General features: G+C 48.4%; 1 protein-coding gene across 8 annotated transcripts in view; it reads right to left on the bottom strand.

Annotated features, from left to right (window-relative positions):
- MIB2 (MIB E3 ubiquitin protein ligase 2) overlaps positions 1 to 15,797 on the bottom strand; it is a 402,179-nt gene that overhangs the window by 123,234 nt on the left and 263,148 nt on the right. For all 8 annotated transcript variants that reach the window (XM_086921481.1, XM_086921485.1, XM_086921483.1 and 5 more), the window contains one exon: positions 11,322 to 11,470. In XM_086921481.1, the coding sequence (XP_086777607.1) occupies positions 11,322 to 11,470 (149 nt within the window). The remainder of the gene's footprint in view (positions 1 to 11,321; positions 11,471 to 15,797) is intronic.

Genomic DNA, 15,797 nt, shown 5'->3' with positions numbered 1-15,797 from the left:
ACTTGCCAAGTAGCCCGCTCACCTCCTGGGTGGAGGGTGGTGCCGGAATGTCTGAGGCCGGGCCAGGCCCAGGGTTGAGGTCGATCGGGGGCCAGGCGGCCTCGTGGTGGAGTGTCCAAGATGGCGCCCCAGGCTGGGCGCGTGGGCCGGCAGTGGATCGGACCCACGAGGTCGACAGGCTCGAGGGCAGGGGTCCCTGAGGGGACGGAGGACGTGCAATGGTGGTGTGTGGTACTTGCGGGACTGGACTCAGGCCTGGTTGGGCCGGGGGAGAGCGGCCCTTCATGTGGCCTGTCCAACATGCGTCCCCCCCAGCTGAAGGCGGGGAGAGTTACCCATCCTCTTGGGGACTCTCCTCGTCGAGGCGGAAAAACCGGGACAGGCCATCCGCGTTGGCGTGATCTGGCCCAGGCCGGTGTTCGACTGTGAAGTCCATACCTTGCAAGGAGATGGACCAGCGTAGCAACTTTGGGTTCTCCCCCCGCATATGCATCAGCCAGTGCAGGGGTCGGTGGTCGGTCTGCACCCGAAAGTGGGTGCCGAAAAGGTAGGGCCGGAGCTTCTTGAGGGCCCATACCACCGCGAAGGCTTCCCTCTCTATGGTGCTCCAGCGTTGCTCCCGTGGTAGGAGTCTCCGGCTGATGAAGGCCACCGGTTGATCAAGGCCTTCGGTGTTCACTTGAGACAGGACTGCCCCAATGCCCTGGTCGGAGGCGTCCGTCTGGACGACGAACTCCCGGCTGTAGTCTGGGGCCTGGAGCACAGGGGCGGAACACATGGCGGTCTTCAATTGTTCAAATGCAGTTTGACACTCTGGGGTCCAGGTGACTTTCTTGGGCTGGTTCTTTGACGTGAGTTCTGTGAGGGGCCCCACTATGGTACCATAGTCTTTCACGAACCTTCGGTAGTAGCCCGTGAGGCCCAGGAAGGCTCGTACCTCGGTTTGGGTGATGGGGGGCTGCCAGGCCTGGATGGCGGCAATTTTCAGCTGTAGAGGGGCCACTAGGCCGCTTCCCACCTGGTGTCCGAGGTAGGTTACAGACCCTTGCCCAATTTGACACTTGCTGGCCTTGATCGTGAGGCCAGCTCGCTGAAGGGCTTGCAGCACTGCTCGGAGGTGGTGGAGGTGCTCGGTCCAATGGTGGCTGTATACAGCGATGTCGTCTAGGTAGGCGGCGCTGAATCCTTCGAGCCCCGCCAGGACCTGATTGACGAGCCGTTGGAATGTTGCTGGGGCATTCTTCATGCCGAAGGGCATGACCGTGAAATGGTAATGGCCATCGGGGGTGGAGAAGGCAGAACGTTCTTGCGCCCGGGGTGTGAGGCCGATCTGCCAATAGCCTGCTGTCAGGTCGAAGATGCTGAGGTAGCGGGCAGCTCCCATTCGGTCGACTAGTTCATCTGCCCGGGGGATGGGATGCGCGTCTGTTCTGGTGACCGCATTCAAGCCCCGGTAGTCGACGCAGAACCGGAGTTCTGGTGTGGTGCCGGGGGCAGCTGCTTTGGGGACCAGTACGACAGGGCTGGCCCAGGGACTGTCTGAGGGCTCGATGACCCCGAGCGTGAGCATCTTGGCTATTTCTTCCTGGATGCAGGCCCGTACCCGGTCTGGCACGCGGTAGGCCCGGTGGCGGATAGGGGGGCTGTCCCCGGTGTCCACATCGTGCACACACCAGGAAGTGACACCCGGGGTGAGGGAGAACAGGCTGGCGAACTGCGATAGGAGGGCTTGACACTCTTGGCGTTGTTCTCTGGTGAGGGCCTCTGAGAGCCGGACCCCATCCACGGAGCCGTCTTGCTCTTGAGTCCGTAGGAGGTCAGGGAGAGGCTCGGAGTCCTCTTCAACCCCAGTGTCTGTGGCCATCAGGAGGCTGAGCTCTGTTCGCACAAAGTGGGGCTTTAGTCTGTTAGCGTGGAGGACCCGGAGAGGGTTCCGGGAGGATTCCATGTCGATGAGATAAGTGGCAGGACCCTTGCGCTCTATTACTTTGAAGGGCCCCGTCCATTTGTCTTGTAGGGCGCATGGCTCAGTGGGGGACATCACCCATACCTGTTGGCCAGGTTCGAATTCAATGGATGAGGCATTCTGGTCATACCATTTTTTCATGTCCTCTTGACTGGCCTCTAGGTTGGCCTTCGCTAGTTCTCTGAACCGCCTGGTCTGGTTGCGGAGGGTGAGGAGGTACCGGAAGACATCTGGAGGGTTCTTTAACGGAGGCATCTCCCAGCCTTCTTTGACGAGACTGAGCGGCCCTCGCACTGGGTGTCCATATAGCAGTTCAAATGGGCTGAAGCCCAGGGATTTCTGGGGGACTTCTCGATACGCGAAGAGGAGGCACGGCAGCAGCACATCCCACTGGCGACGGAGGGGCTCTTCCAACCCCCCGATCATTCCCTTTAGCGTGCGGTTGAACCGCTCAACGAGTCCGTTCCCTTGAGGGTGATAGGGGGTTGTGAATCTGTAGGTGACCCCGCACTGTTGCCAGAGGGACTTCATGTATTTGGAAATAAAGTTCGTGCCTCTGTCGCTGACGACTTCTCGGGGGAAGCCCACACGGGAGAAGATCCCCATCAGGGCCCGGCCGACCACCGGGGCTGTCACAGTTCGCAGAGGAACAGCCTCAGGGTAGCGGGTGGCGTGGTCCACTAGCACCAGGATGAATCGATGGCCTTGTTTTGTGCGTGGGTCCAAGGGCCCCACAATGTCTATTCCGACTCTCTCAAACGGGGTAGTGACCACGGGAAAAGGTTGCAGGGGAGCCTTTAGTTTGCGGCCGCTCTTTCCACTGGCTTGGCACGTGGGGCAAGATCGGCAATGCTGGTGCACATCGTTTCTCATTTTGGGCCAGAAGAAGTGGGTCACTAGGCGACTGTAGGTTTTATCTTGTCCCAGATGTCCTGCCAGGGGGACATCGTGGGCCAGGTTTAACAGGAAGTCTCTGAAACGGAGGGGTACCACTAGTACTCGGTTGCTCCCCAGCTCGGCGATTCTTTGCTCGCTGTACAGCAGATCATTGTCCCAGTAGACCCAATGAGTTCCGGAGGTATCCCCTGCGCTTTGGGCGAGCGCTTGCTGGCGGAGTCCCTCGAGGGAAGGACAGGTCTTCTGTTCTTTGCGAAATTGTTCTTGCGTGGGCCCCCCTTCTTGAGGCCACTGGTCGAGGTTATCGAGGTCGGTAGGTTGAGCTGGTTCGGAGGGAATGTTACGGTCGGTGTTTTCGGCCGGGGCGACCGGAGGCGGGGGCGCCGGCCATTCGGGTTCTTCTGGCTGGTGATTGGCACGGGCGGCCATGGAACGGGTGGTGACGCACGCCCAGTCTGGGACGCCCAACATCCCCAGGTGTTCCTTTCGCTCCACGGCGGCCCACGGAGAGCTTTCCAGGTCATTGCCCAGGAGGCAGTCTACGGGGGCATCGTCTCGGACCGTCACTTTCAACATGCCGGAGACCCCCCCCCATTCGAAGGGGACGCAGGCCATCCGACACAGGCTCTCCGAGTTATCGGCTGATCGTACAGGGCAGAGAATGTTCGGTAGATACTGTTCTGGGGCCACCAGGTGACAGCGGACGGCTGTTACACTGGCCCCGGTGTCACGAAGGGCTTCGGCCTGGTGTCCATTGATGCTCACCCATTGGCTGTACTTCTGGGTGTTAGCGGGTAGGGGGACCCGCGGGACCATGTCTTTCCCCCCTAAGCAGGCTAGAGTCATGGCGGCTGGCTCCCACTCTTGATGCTCTTGTTCGTACTCTTCCTGTTCCTCGGAGATCTGTTCTTCCCCTAGGGCTGCAGCGGCCACTTGGCGGGGTCTTGGGCTCTGGTACTGCGGGCAGTTTGGGTCGTTCGCATAGTGGCCGACTCGTTGACATCGGTGACACGTGACATTGGCTCTATACCCCGGTCGCGCTGGGGTGCTGCCCCGGTTGGCCGGGGGGGTGGTGTTGGTAGCGGGGGCGACCGGGGCGTTGTCTCTTCCTCGCCCTTGGCCCCCTCCTCCTCCTCTGGGTCGGTGCTGACCATTGTTGTTCCGGTTCTGTTCGTAGGACCCATTCCGGCCCACTCTGGTGATCTCCCACCGGTCAGCTTCGGCTGCGAGCTGCCGGGGATCCGTTAACTTGCTGTCGAGGAGGTGTTGGCGGAGTTCAATGAAGCAATTGTTCGACAGATGCTCCCATACCATCAGATTAAATAGTTGCTCGTAGGTCGTGACGTTGCTTCCTCGGACCCAGCCCTCGAAGGCTCGGCTAAAGTATGTTACATAGTCCACCCAAGTTGTACCCGGGATGCGGGTGCAGTCTCGGAACCTCTGACGGTACATCTCGGGTGTGAGACCATAGCGGGTGAGGAGTGCCGCTTTCATATGGTCGTAGGAGGTCATCTGGTGGTCCGGGAGCTGTAGTAGGGTGTCGCGGCCCTCATTGAGGAATCTTCCCCAGAGACCGGCTCCCCAGTCGCTTCTATCGATCCGGTGTGCAGTCATAGCGATTTCATAGGCTTTAAACCATTGCTGGATGTCGTCCTCTCTGAAGTATTCTCGGACAACATCCTTGGGGATGTGTACCTTTTTGTCTGTGGCCCCTGAGGTGGGGGGTCGCTCGGGCACCCCTGCTTCTTTATTCTGCTTGCGTAGGTTGATCTCGGCTAGGTTCCGTTCGTGTTCGTACGCTAGTTTCTTTTCCTCGAGCTCCCTTTGTCTCTGTTTCTCCTCTCTTTCTTCTCGGAGACGCAGGTGCTCTAAGTTGATTTTTTGTTCGGCCAACTTAAGTTCAACGTCCATTTTAAGTCGGGCCATTTCTAGTTCGTGTAGTCGGGTCCTTTCTCTTTCCTGGATCTCGTCTTGCGAGAGACCCGTTCTTTGCCCTTCAGGGGCCGTGGTCGTTTTTTCTACGGTGCTTTGATCAGGGGTTCCGGCAGCCCCGGTCTCTGCCCAAGATTCTAGGGCATGCTTAAAATCGTCCTTGGTACTCAGTCCGGTGGTAGCGATACCCAGTTCGATGCAGAATTGTTTTAGTTCACGATGGTTGTACTCCTCCAATTTCTCCATTTGGAATTTCTCGGTTGATCCGCTCTCTTTCGTGGTCATTGTGACTTCGTCGTGGGGTGAGCTACTCTCTGTACGTTTATGCGGTGATTCGGATCGCGCCGCTGGCCACCAATGTTAGACGGACCGGGAGGGTCGGCCGAGGTTACGGGGAGAGGTCTCCAGGGAGAGCCGTCTCCAACGACTGTACAGACAAGTAACTTCCCCCCCACAGACGGACACCACACAAGGTTGAAGGTTAACGAGACTTTATATGTAATTCTTAGGTTACGATGATATGATACAAGGAGGTCTGGACTCAGGGGTCCCCTCGATTCTAGTCTCTGGTTTGGGGAAAGGGTAGCGGGACAGTCTTGTTACCAATGAGTGAAAAATAGCTCTCAATCCTCGAGCTCGGCGTTCTAGATGATCGGGCCGCGGCGGAGCCAGGCAGGTCCCGAGATGGACGAAGGAAAACGACAGTCCGCGGCGGAGCCTGCAGGTCCCGGTGAAGATGACGGTTACAACGGTCCGCGGCCACGCCAGCAGGTCCCGACGACGATGAAGGTGATGAAGGTTGCGAAGGCTGTGGCAGCGCCAACAGGCAGGACGATGGTGCACAGGACAGAGCTATGGCAGCGCCAGTAGTCTGTCTAGGATGAGTTCCTCTTTACGTCTCTCGACTCCAAGATACAACTGCCTTCCTGCTCTGGAGCTGCCCCAGTTATAGGGCTGGCGTGCTTTGATGTCCGGACCCTCGCACTTGGAGGTCGGGAGGTCCGGGATGAGGGAGTCCAGACACCCAGCAGGGGGGTGGAGCCAGCGCCCGGGGAGGCGATGGGCGAGCGGCACTTGGTGGGGGAGAGCCATCGGCACCTCTTTCTCCCATTGACTTGCCAAGTAGCCCGCTCACCTCCTGGGTGGAGGGTGGTGCCGGAATGTCTGAGGCCGGGCCAGGCCCAGGGTTGAGGTCGATCGGGGGCCAGGCGGCCTCGTGGTGGAGTGTCCAAGATGGCGCCCCAGGCTGGGCGCGTGGGCCGGCAGTGGATCGGACCCACGAGGTCGACAGGCTCGAGGGCAGGGGTCCCTGAGGGGACGGAGGACGTGCAATGGTGGTGTGTGGTACTTGCGGGACTGGACTCAGGCCTGGTTGGGCCGGGGGAGAGCGGCCCTTCATGTGGCCTGTCCAACATTTACGTTTTATGCAATGCTGGAAGTCTTTGAGTAGACCTAATTTATTGGTAAATACTTCTGGAAATTCTTCGCAGATTGCTTGACCACAAACTGACCTATCCACTAAGAGAACTTGATCATGACTATTGGGATCAAGTTTCATGCCCAGGTCTTTTTGGTGTTTCCACCATAGTAGATCGGACCCTTTTTCGGTTACATAAATCTTGCCTACTGTGCTCCTACCCTTATATTCAATTCTCATAGTGGTTATGCCTAACAGGGAAATGGGATCTCATCCATGCCCTTTGGGTTTGATGTCTGCTTCTGCGAGAGTGCTCAGCTTGTTAGGAAACAACCCATCAAACATCTTACTGTCTAGCAAGGTGTATGGAAAACATGTGTCAGCGAAAACTCTGACCAATTTATTGTCCAGTGTGATGGTGCATTCCGGAAAGTTGACCATGCCATCGTTGTCTTCTACTTGGAACAACAACTTAGCTTCTACAGGTGTAGGTTCTGCTCCTATCAAGGAAACTTTTTGGGATTATTGTCATGGCACACTCTGTCTAGGTGTCCCCTTTTTCCACACTTGTGGCAAGTTACATTTTTCGCTGGACAAGAAGGATTATTTGCTAAATGTGCTGGGTTACTGTGGTATTCCATGGCTATGTCATGTTTATGGTTCTTAGAACCTGTGAGGTCAGGGTAGAATGTGGGTGGTAGAGAGACGATTCTGAAGGGAGTGGTTCGTTATTCATGCTGTTCCCTGCTGTGGATGTTAAGCTGTTCTTTATCCTGAATAAAGCCTACTTGAAACTGATCTGCTCGTGGACCTATTTACTACACATTTCTTGGCGACGATCTGAGTCTTTATCCTCAGAGTCAAAGTTCCTGTCATGATATTGCAACTAATGTTAGCTCTTCTAATAATACTGTTCATGAAAATGTTTCCAATGATTGTTCTTCTAGTTCTCCCCTTCATGACACTGCTTCTACTGATGTTTCCTCTAATTGTTTTCAGGATTCTGGTGGTTCACGTAGGAGTTCTCGTGTGAGACTTACTCCTCAGAGGTGTGTGGTATTCCATGCATATGTCATGTTTATGGTTCTTAGAACCTGTGAGGTCATGGTAGAATGTGGGTGGTAGAGAGACGTTTCTGAAGGGAGTGGCTTGTTATTCATGCTGTTCCCTGCTGTGGATGTTAAGCTGTTCTTTATCCTGAATAAAGCCTACTTGAAACTGATCTGCTCGTGGACCTACTTACTACAGTTACCACACCTATACATTCTGTGTCAGGGCCTTTTAAGTTATTGTAAGTCTTACGGCCTTCAATCCCTAAATTATACAATAAAATGTGCTGCTTCCTGAAATGCGAAAAATGTTCTCCCCCAATCGCTATCAAGTATGATTCAAATATTACTCTCCAATCCTTCCATGAAATGGTTGGATCTCCTTCTTCATTCAGAAAGGGTGGAGGCAACAGCATATCTAACGCAGCCATAGTGTAAGAAATGAAATAATTGCAGACCAAGAACTAGTAATAGAGTCTACTGAGGTGGCTGGAACTAAAGAACACTGAGGTCTGGAGGAGAGAGTCTTCGAGGAGATCTCCACAGGATATTTTTAACTGCTGCTATACCTTAACGAACTATACCACGGAAGCTGCACTGTGTAAACATGGAAAAGACAACCAGTACTTAAAAGCAAAACAGGCAATATGGCAATGCTGTGCCTGTCAGCGTCGGTCCAAACAGAATGACTCTTCAAGGTACTGGATGGTAAAGCTGTGCCCATCAGCGTGCCACATTGAAAACAATTCTTTAGGACTTAGACATGCAATATTGAATGAGCTGTGCCCATCAGCATGCAGCAATAATAAACACCCTTCAGGATGTAGACAGGCAATGTAGAATTAGCTGTGCCCATCAGCGAGCACAGAGACTGAATAACCAGGCTCACGTCCTGACAAAACACCTCAGAAAATATAGTGAGGAATCAGTAGATGTAAATCTTCAGCTTTTTTTTCCTTTCCTCTCAGGCAAGAATGATACAAATGCTGACAGGAATTGCAGACCACGCAGGACGCTCGTCAACCGAGCTAAGGAGAGGTCACGAAGTGGAGGCAATACGAACAGATCACTCAGCCGACATGAAATGAAGACTCCCCAAGGCACTCATTGACTGACCTGAAGATAGTTTACGGGGAGGTAATGCGAGTAAATCACCCAAGTCGTTTGAATTTGCCGCCAGGAACGGCCGCTAAACAAGAATGCCAGTGTCCAAAGCGGCAGAAACACTCCCAACTGGACAAGAGAGGCAGCGCCATGAAGGAAGGTTTGCTCAACAGCAGATCACAAGTCATACAAATCTGCCGCCAGAAACCGCCGCCTGACAAGAATGCCAGTGTCTACAGCGGCAGGAACACTCCCAACTGGACAAGAGAGGCAGCGCCAGGAAGGTAAGTCTGCTCAACACCAAGGAGACAGTGAGCAGGGCAAGCTTCCCAACGGCCAGAACAACCTGGAGGCGCCGTCCGACTGGTGACACAAATGCAACTAGAATGGATATATGAGCTGGGCTGACCCACAGGAACCGGCACACAAATAGGTACGCTGGCTGTCCGGAGTGCGTTGGCACCACGGGACACAGAACATGGGACACAGAAGTACTGAGTGTCCGATGGAAAATAGTTCCAGCACAAACCATGACCCTCAGGAAGATCGATGAGCCCCTCCAAGCAAGCGCGACCGTACCTTGAACTCTTCTTTGTGTAATCACTTCAACTCTGTGGAGATCTGGATATCGCTGTGAACAGCTGGGGATGGTGGTGTGGCTGCACCCACGCAGTGATCGTCGCCAGTATTGCAAAGTACACAGGCAAGGTAAGAGAAATTCAGGCTTTATTTAGATACACCACCATAGTCAGTCAGCTTTACAGTCTAACCACCTGATCAGAACACAGCCAGGAGGCAGCAGTAGAATGTTGGAACAATACATGGAATGTTCCAAGGAGGCAGGGAAAGGAGGGGGGGGGAGAGGGAAGAAGCCAATAGATTACAACAGTAGTTGAAGTTGGCAGGACACAATTTACCTGTTTTCATGGGAATCCATTCGGATGATTCTCTCTGTTCATAGGATCCGAAAACGCTAAACAAGACCAGTGAGAACAGTTACGAAGCGGGTTCATGCTATGAAAGAGGAAGACCTTTAATAAAGGAAGGACTATGGTTGAGCTGGAGTTGCTCACCATTGGAACTGTTACTCTGTTATGAATGGGCCGTTGATGCAGTTATTCCTAAGGACTCATGGGAACTGTAGGTTTGAGTATAAGGTTGAAAAAAGATTTGTTTAATGATGGGCTGCTGTAATAAAGATGCAAAGAAAGAAAGGAATAATCCACGCCTGTGTCCTGAATAGAATTGCCATGTTCCTATACATTAGGAGCCATTTTTATTACACAGCTCTTAAGATAACCCCTTCCACTTAAGACTGGGTAGACAAACATAAATAAGGGCTGCTTGAACTGGTATTATTTTCTAGATGCAGCCTTGAGACCTGGACATAACACTGCAGACGCAATTAATGGAAGTGGACATCAAGTTACACAGAAGGGATTCAGATCTTGACAAAGGACACTAAGTTGTGGTTCACCAATCATTTAATCTGTAGTTACATTCTCTGCTATGCCAACCTCTCTTTATAGACTCAACATACCCCTGTATCTCCATTCTGCTTAGTAACACAGGAAACATGTGCACTATGTATCTCAAATTGAATTCTATTTTATCTTCACCTCCATAAGGGTATTGATGTTGATTAAACGCAGTCACAATCTCAGCTCCAACGATAAATTCAGCGAATGTTTGCTTAATTTATTATGAGAGCTGAGATTGTGACTGCGCTTAACCCCTTCGAGGCTAATGACGAGCTGGGCTCGTCATGGCGCTTACCTGCCGTGCGCGGATGACAAGGCCAGCTCGTCATAAAACAATGAAGAATAATAAAACCCAGCGCAGGACGGGAAAACGCCTAGCAGCCATGGGGTTAATCAATATCGAAACCCTTATCATGGCGATTTAACATCAATAGAATTCACTGTGAGAAACAATCACGTTCTCCCTACAAGCAACAGATTTTTTTCTATCTTTGGCTACCCTTATCTTGGGGATGAATGCTCTATAGAATTTCATTCGCGAATATATTTGGTTATTTCTACTAACCGCATATTGTAGTAATTAGATGACTGTGACTTTGACTGACGTTTTCTTTATAACATTTGTTGACTGAGCAGGACAATTGATTTATTAGCTCTGATTAAGCAACTGTTGCGCAAAACACCTTCTGGATGTTTTTCTTATGAAGTTATGGAAATCAAGATTAATGTTCATCCATAAATAAAAAGGACTTAAGAAAAAAAACAAGGATCATGATTGTGCTATTTTCACCTATACGAGAATGATTGCTGGCCTGATTTACTTAAACTGTTAAAACTATGCTGGACAGGTAACCAGCACATCCAAGAAGATATGTGCAGAGCAATAATCCTTCTTACCTGTCTTGTGTACATTCTTCTTAGTGGTCACAGTGAATAATATATGTAAGATATCACTTATAAGTGATCGCTTCCTCCCTTCCCTCCATGTTCTACATCTTCCCCAAGATTTCCCTGACAAAAATATATCACTTTGCAATGTGCTTTATTAAATTACAGCTGCGTCCACCTGACCAAAAATGTTTTTTTGTTTTTAAATACCTCTTCATTTTCTACATAGCGGCATGTCTTTAATCTGCACGGACGAGCACTAGCAATGACCTTCCTAGAAACCACCCCACCGTAGCCTAACCTGCTGACAAACTCCCCAGAGCGATCTTCACTCAGCAACATTCTTGTTAGAGTTATCTTTTAGTCACAGGAAGGTATTGTATCAGTTCACCAATTCAATAGGTTTATGGGAAAGAGGAGGTATCAGTGAAGAGGGCAGTGTTCTTGCATGGAGAAGACATCCGCACAGTTTGATTATGCCTTCCTTCCCACCCCCACAAAACAAACACTTCTGGGGCTTGGGCCTTGAGAGAGATGGAGCCACAATGACAATCACTTATAATGTTTGGCTACTAACTGGCTCCTACCCGAAAGCAGCGTAGTGCAGTGCAGCATCTCCTTCCTCGTCCTTCAGGTCAATGCTAGCCTGAGCCTGAAGCAGAACCTGCACAACCTCGAGGCAGCCCAGGTGAGACGCCACCTGCAATGCAGTTCGTCCCTGGTTTCGAATGTCCACCTAAAGACAAGAGACAACATGCAGGCCTCAGAAAGGGGTCACAAGTAAACGATACATGTTAGCCATCAATAAGCCATCTCGCAGCCTAAAGTCTTCCCTGCTGAAAATGGGTGACTGAGAAGAATATGCAACTCAGCGTCAAGACTCGGATTGAACATCAGCAAATAAACCACACTTCTTTCCTTCTTTTTAAATTGGTTGTGCATATTTTATAAACCATTGGGTACTGAATATTTATATCGTCAGGTTTCAGTTATTATACAGAGCCTATTATTATGGTGACAATGATTTTGAAAGTTTGAAGCAGAAAAAAGAAAATGATTCAGGAGAAAAATTTATAATTTGTGGCAACTGTGCACAAATAAAAAGAGCAGTTAGCTACTAAACTGGTCCGTGCTGTGCTCTCGGTAATTAATATAAAGTTTCACAAACGTTGTCCCCCTCTGAAGTGACTGTTCAGTATGTTAAATGCTGCAGCATTGTCCTTTGCAGCTGAATTTCTGAATGCATTTCTGAAGAAACAAAAATTTGATATTTTGGGCCAAAGCACTATACTGCTGTAAGATGGGTCTGATTGCAGAGCACAACAGAGGTTGATGCTTTCACCTGGTGCAAAGGAGTAAAATTGTTAAAATAAGGGGGAGGGAGCACCAAGAAAGCACATTCTCCAGGCAGTTTCAAAAAACCAAAATGTAAAAATAAAAAACGTACATTTTCTTGGACAAATGCTTTGTGCAAAAATCTCTAACATACCCTTTGCAGTCTCTTGAATTCTTTTTTTTAAACTCTTGGTATAAGGTGATCAAAACAAATGTTGGCAGGGGGATGGCGAGCGCCTTACAAATGGTGAGTTTTGCAATAATTTATGAGTAACTAGCTTACCCGTCGCGCGTTGCTGCGATCTCAGAAGAAAGGAAATTTAAGGAAACTGGTTATGATAACATTTAATTTACATTGTGTCGTTTTTATTAAAACTTATTCATTTTAATATGGAAAACATTTTAAAGTGTTGTTTTAATTCTGTTTATTTATTCGAGTGCTTGTGGATACACGGTATTTTTTGTTTTTCCGTCTGGTGCGTACACGAATAAATCAGAAGGTTTTCCGACACGTGCGCTGGCCACATACAGTTGTCCATGTTTGAAGCACGGATTCTCCAAATCTATTCCACACACTTGCAGCGATTGTCCTTGTGCTTTGTTGATGGTAATTGCAAAAGCGAGTCGCACCGGAAACTGTAAACGTTCAGTATTGGAAAGATTATGAGGGCCATGGGGGGCCGGGGGGCCGATATTTAACACATTTTTCTTTTTGCCAGAAACCTTCGCGAGAGTGTACTCAACAACGTTTAATACTTTTTTTTTTTTGCCAGAAACCTTCGCGGGAGTGTACTCAACAACTTCCCAAAGTTACATGGCGATCGGATGAATGGTGTAGTAATGCATAAAGGACAAACAGACAGAGATACTTTCGTTTTTATATATATAGATAATACAATTTGCAGGGGAGACATACAATATAGGAATTAAGGGTGTTTTACAGAGAAGTTCATTTTTATGTGTGCCCATCAAAATCTTAAAGCAATGGCGTGAACCAGAGATGACAACTTTAAGATAATGGGAAGATATGTGTTCTATTTTAAGCCAATCCATTCTAGTTCCTCATTCCCCATCCCGTAATGGAACATTCTGACTGTTTAGAATGCTAAGTTTGTCAGGAGTATTTTTCTGTCAGTAAGTGCCTAGGAAATGTTGGACTGAAGAAGCTTTTTACTTACCTTGACGTTTCTTCATTATTACACTGGCCACAATTTTAAGATGCAAAGGGGCAACCTATGTCTCCTCCCCTCTCTGAAAAGCCGTCCAAGAATACTTCGGCAGTTGCAGAGCTTGAAATCTATATCTAATGATCTGTGCTACAGAGAGTAGAAAATATGGGCATTGACAGCGAATACCGTTATGGAGGAATTTACTTGTGACGTGCATGGGTGGGGCTTCGCATGTCCCAGAGAAGCATGCAGGCAAATCAGAATTAACCTGCGCCTGTGAGTGACCTTATAGGAGGTTCCTCAAAAGTGATGCCTAGTTTGGCCAATAGGAAGAGGCATTCCATAGGTGTAAAGTTTGCCTAATGGGGAGTGCCTCAAACGGAATTCTCTACCATCCGCTTCTTTGTCAAATATTCTAGGAGGAGCAGAAGAGTATTGAGCTGCCGACTTAATGAGTGAGGCTCAAGATCATAGGTCCTCAGTGGTGGTTGGCTTTAGCCATATGTGAAATTAAACAACAGAATACTTCAAAGACTGAACAAAATTTTGGTAAGGATGAAATAGAGGAACTGCACATCAGTGACAGCTTATTTATTTTCAAGGTGGGTTACTAAACTTCTGCTATTTTCACCACTACAGCCTTGTCTGGTTTATTTTAGATCATACAGAAGTACATCTTTACTTTGGAAGTTGCCTTTATGGTGGTTTAAAGATGGCAATACAGAGTGTTATTACTCAGCTTTTACAGACCAACTTGGCGTTAAGAGAGTATTACTATAATATTAATGACATTTCAGAATATGAGAAATAATAATAACAGGATATTACTGTTGTTCACACTTTAATAGATCATGCACAGAGCATCTAAACTTATTCCACTGTAACATTGCTTACACATCTCTCTGTTATTTCATATATGTGATCGGAGTTTGATATTTAGACACTCCTTTTAGGCCTACACTTTGTTTTTTTCGATTGGTGTACTCTGTATGATAGTGAGTAGTAGTCAAATGTGTTATACAGATACAGTGCTGCATGAAATCATATTGTATCCAGTTCTAGGTGAGCATCCTATGATCTGCACGGTTCCTATGGTACATCAGAACAGTTTACTAAAATGGCAGCTGCAAGCATGACCCAACCTCCTCTTTTTATAAATGATTGTGGTGACACTTCTGTACCTTGAAAGGAATGAGTTAGGCAATTCGAATCATACATTATTGTCATTGGTGGGGGCACATTTTGTGCATTCAGAAAAAAACTTGTATTAAACAAGTTAGGAATCAAAGGGCACAATATCAGATTTATGATTAATTGATCATAATTGATGACGTGTTGACCTGATCGCAGTGACCCCAGGGTTTGGAGGGCTGCAGCTGTATTGTGATCTTTAATAAAAAAGAGTTGTTAAAAAAAAAAGGGCACAATATCTCTGAAAACCTACCAGAACCTTTACACACACCAGAAGCAGTGGAAGGAGATTTGGATGTGAATAAAGTTACGTTTCTAAAACTATAGGCCCATTTGGGTGATAAAATAAATGTGGTTTTGAAAGGGCACACATTTTTTATTAGGTTACAAGTGAAACTAGAAAGTGGCACTAATTATATTGCTGCACTGAGGGTCTTAAGTTATGTGATAGTAGTGAATTAAATGACTGCTTAATAAGGGGTCAACTGGTATGATGTACCAACAATGAAAGGATACAAGGAAAGAATCCAGGCTTACAGGAAGCTGTAGATTGCTAAACCTATTGAACACACTGCTTCTTGCATGAAAGAAATGAAAATGCCTTTTGAACGAGTGTCAGAAATTGGTATAGATAACTCCACCCATTAAGTGAATAAAGTAAGATCCTTGTCAAGTAATAGGATAAAACTAGTCCCAGAAACTAACAAACGCAAATGCTTCTGTTTTGTCAGTAGCAACCCCCTTGCAAATAACATTAACTGTCAAGGAAGACAGGTGATTTGTAAATTGAGCAATAAAAGAGGGCATTTGCTAGAGTTTGTAGAGATGGGGCAGTAAACAAATCAATTGAAGCAAGGAGGAGAGCCAAGATGGAAAACTTCCCTAGATAACGTGGAGGCGAGGTGTATGCTTTCACTTTCTTCACATTTTTTTTCCGAAGCCATTTTTTAACCATATAACAGACTTCATTTCCCATGAAACCTTGGGTAAAGTCAAACAGTAAACTGTCCAATTAACAACCAGTGACCCATTTATAGTCTGTTGCCCTTCCGCTGCCTCACCGACGTCCTCAGTCTTGTATAGACTAATCATTTCCTAAAGAAAGCAGATAGATGTCCAGTAAAATTCCTGAATCTTTAAATTCAGAGATCTTAGAATACAAATGCTATACATACAGAAGACATAATCATAGTATATCAGTTGTGACCAAAAGTTTCACACCCACTCTTTACCGGAGAATGTTTTTCCATCTTGTTTAGGAATGTGCTTCAGCTTTTTGGGAGGGCTAATCTTCGTCTCAGTGTCCTTAACCCCTTCGATGCTCATGACGAGCTCAGCTCGTCATGAGGCACGGTTGAGCTGTGCTTA

Source organism: Lissotriton vulgaris, chromosome 5 (genome assembly GCF_964263255.1).
Source record: "Lissotriton vulgaris chromosome 5, aLisVul1.2, whole genome shotgun sequence".
Taxonomy (NCBI): Eukaryota; Metazoa; Chordata; class Amphibia; order Caudata; family Salamandridae; genus Lissotriton; species Lissotriton vulgaris.
The sequence above is the reverse complement of the archived record's forward strand: the minus strand, read 5'-3'. Positions and strand labels throughout refer to the sequence as shown.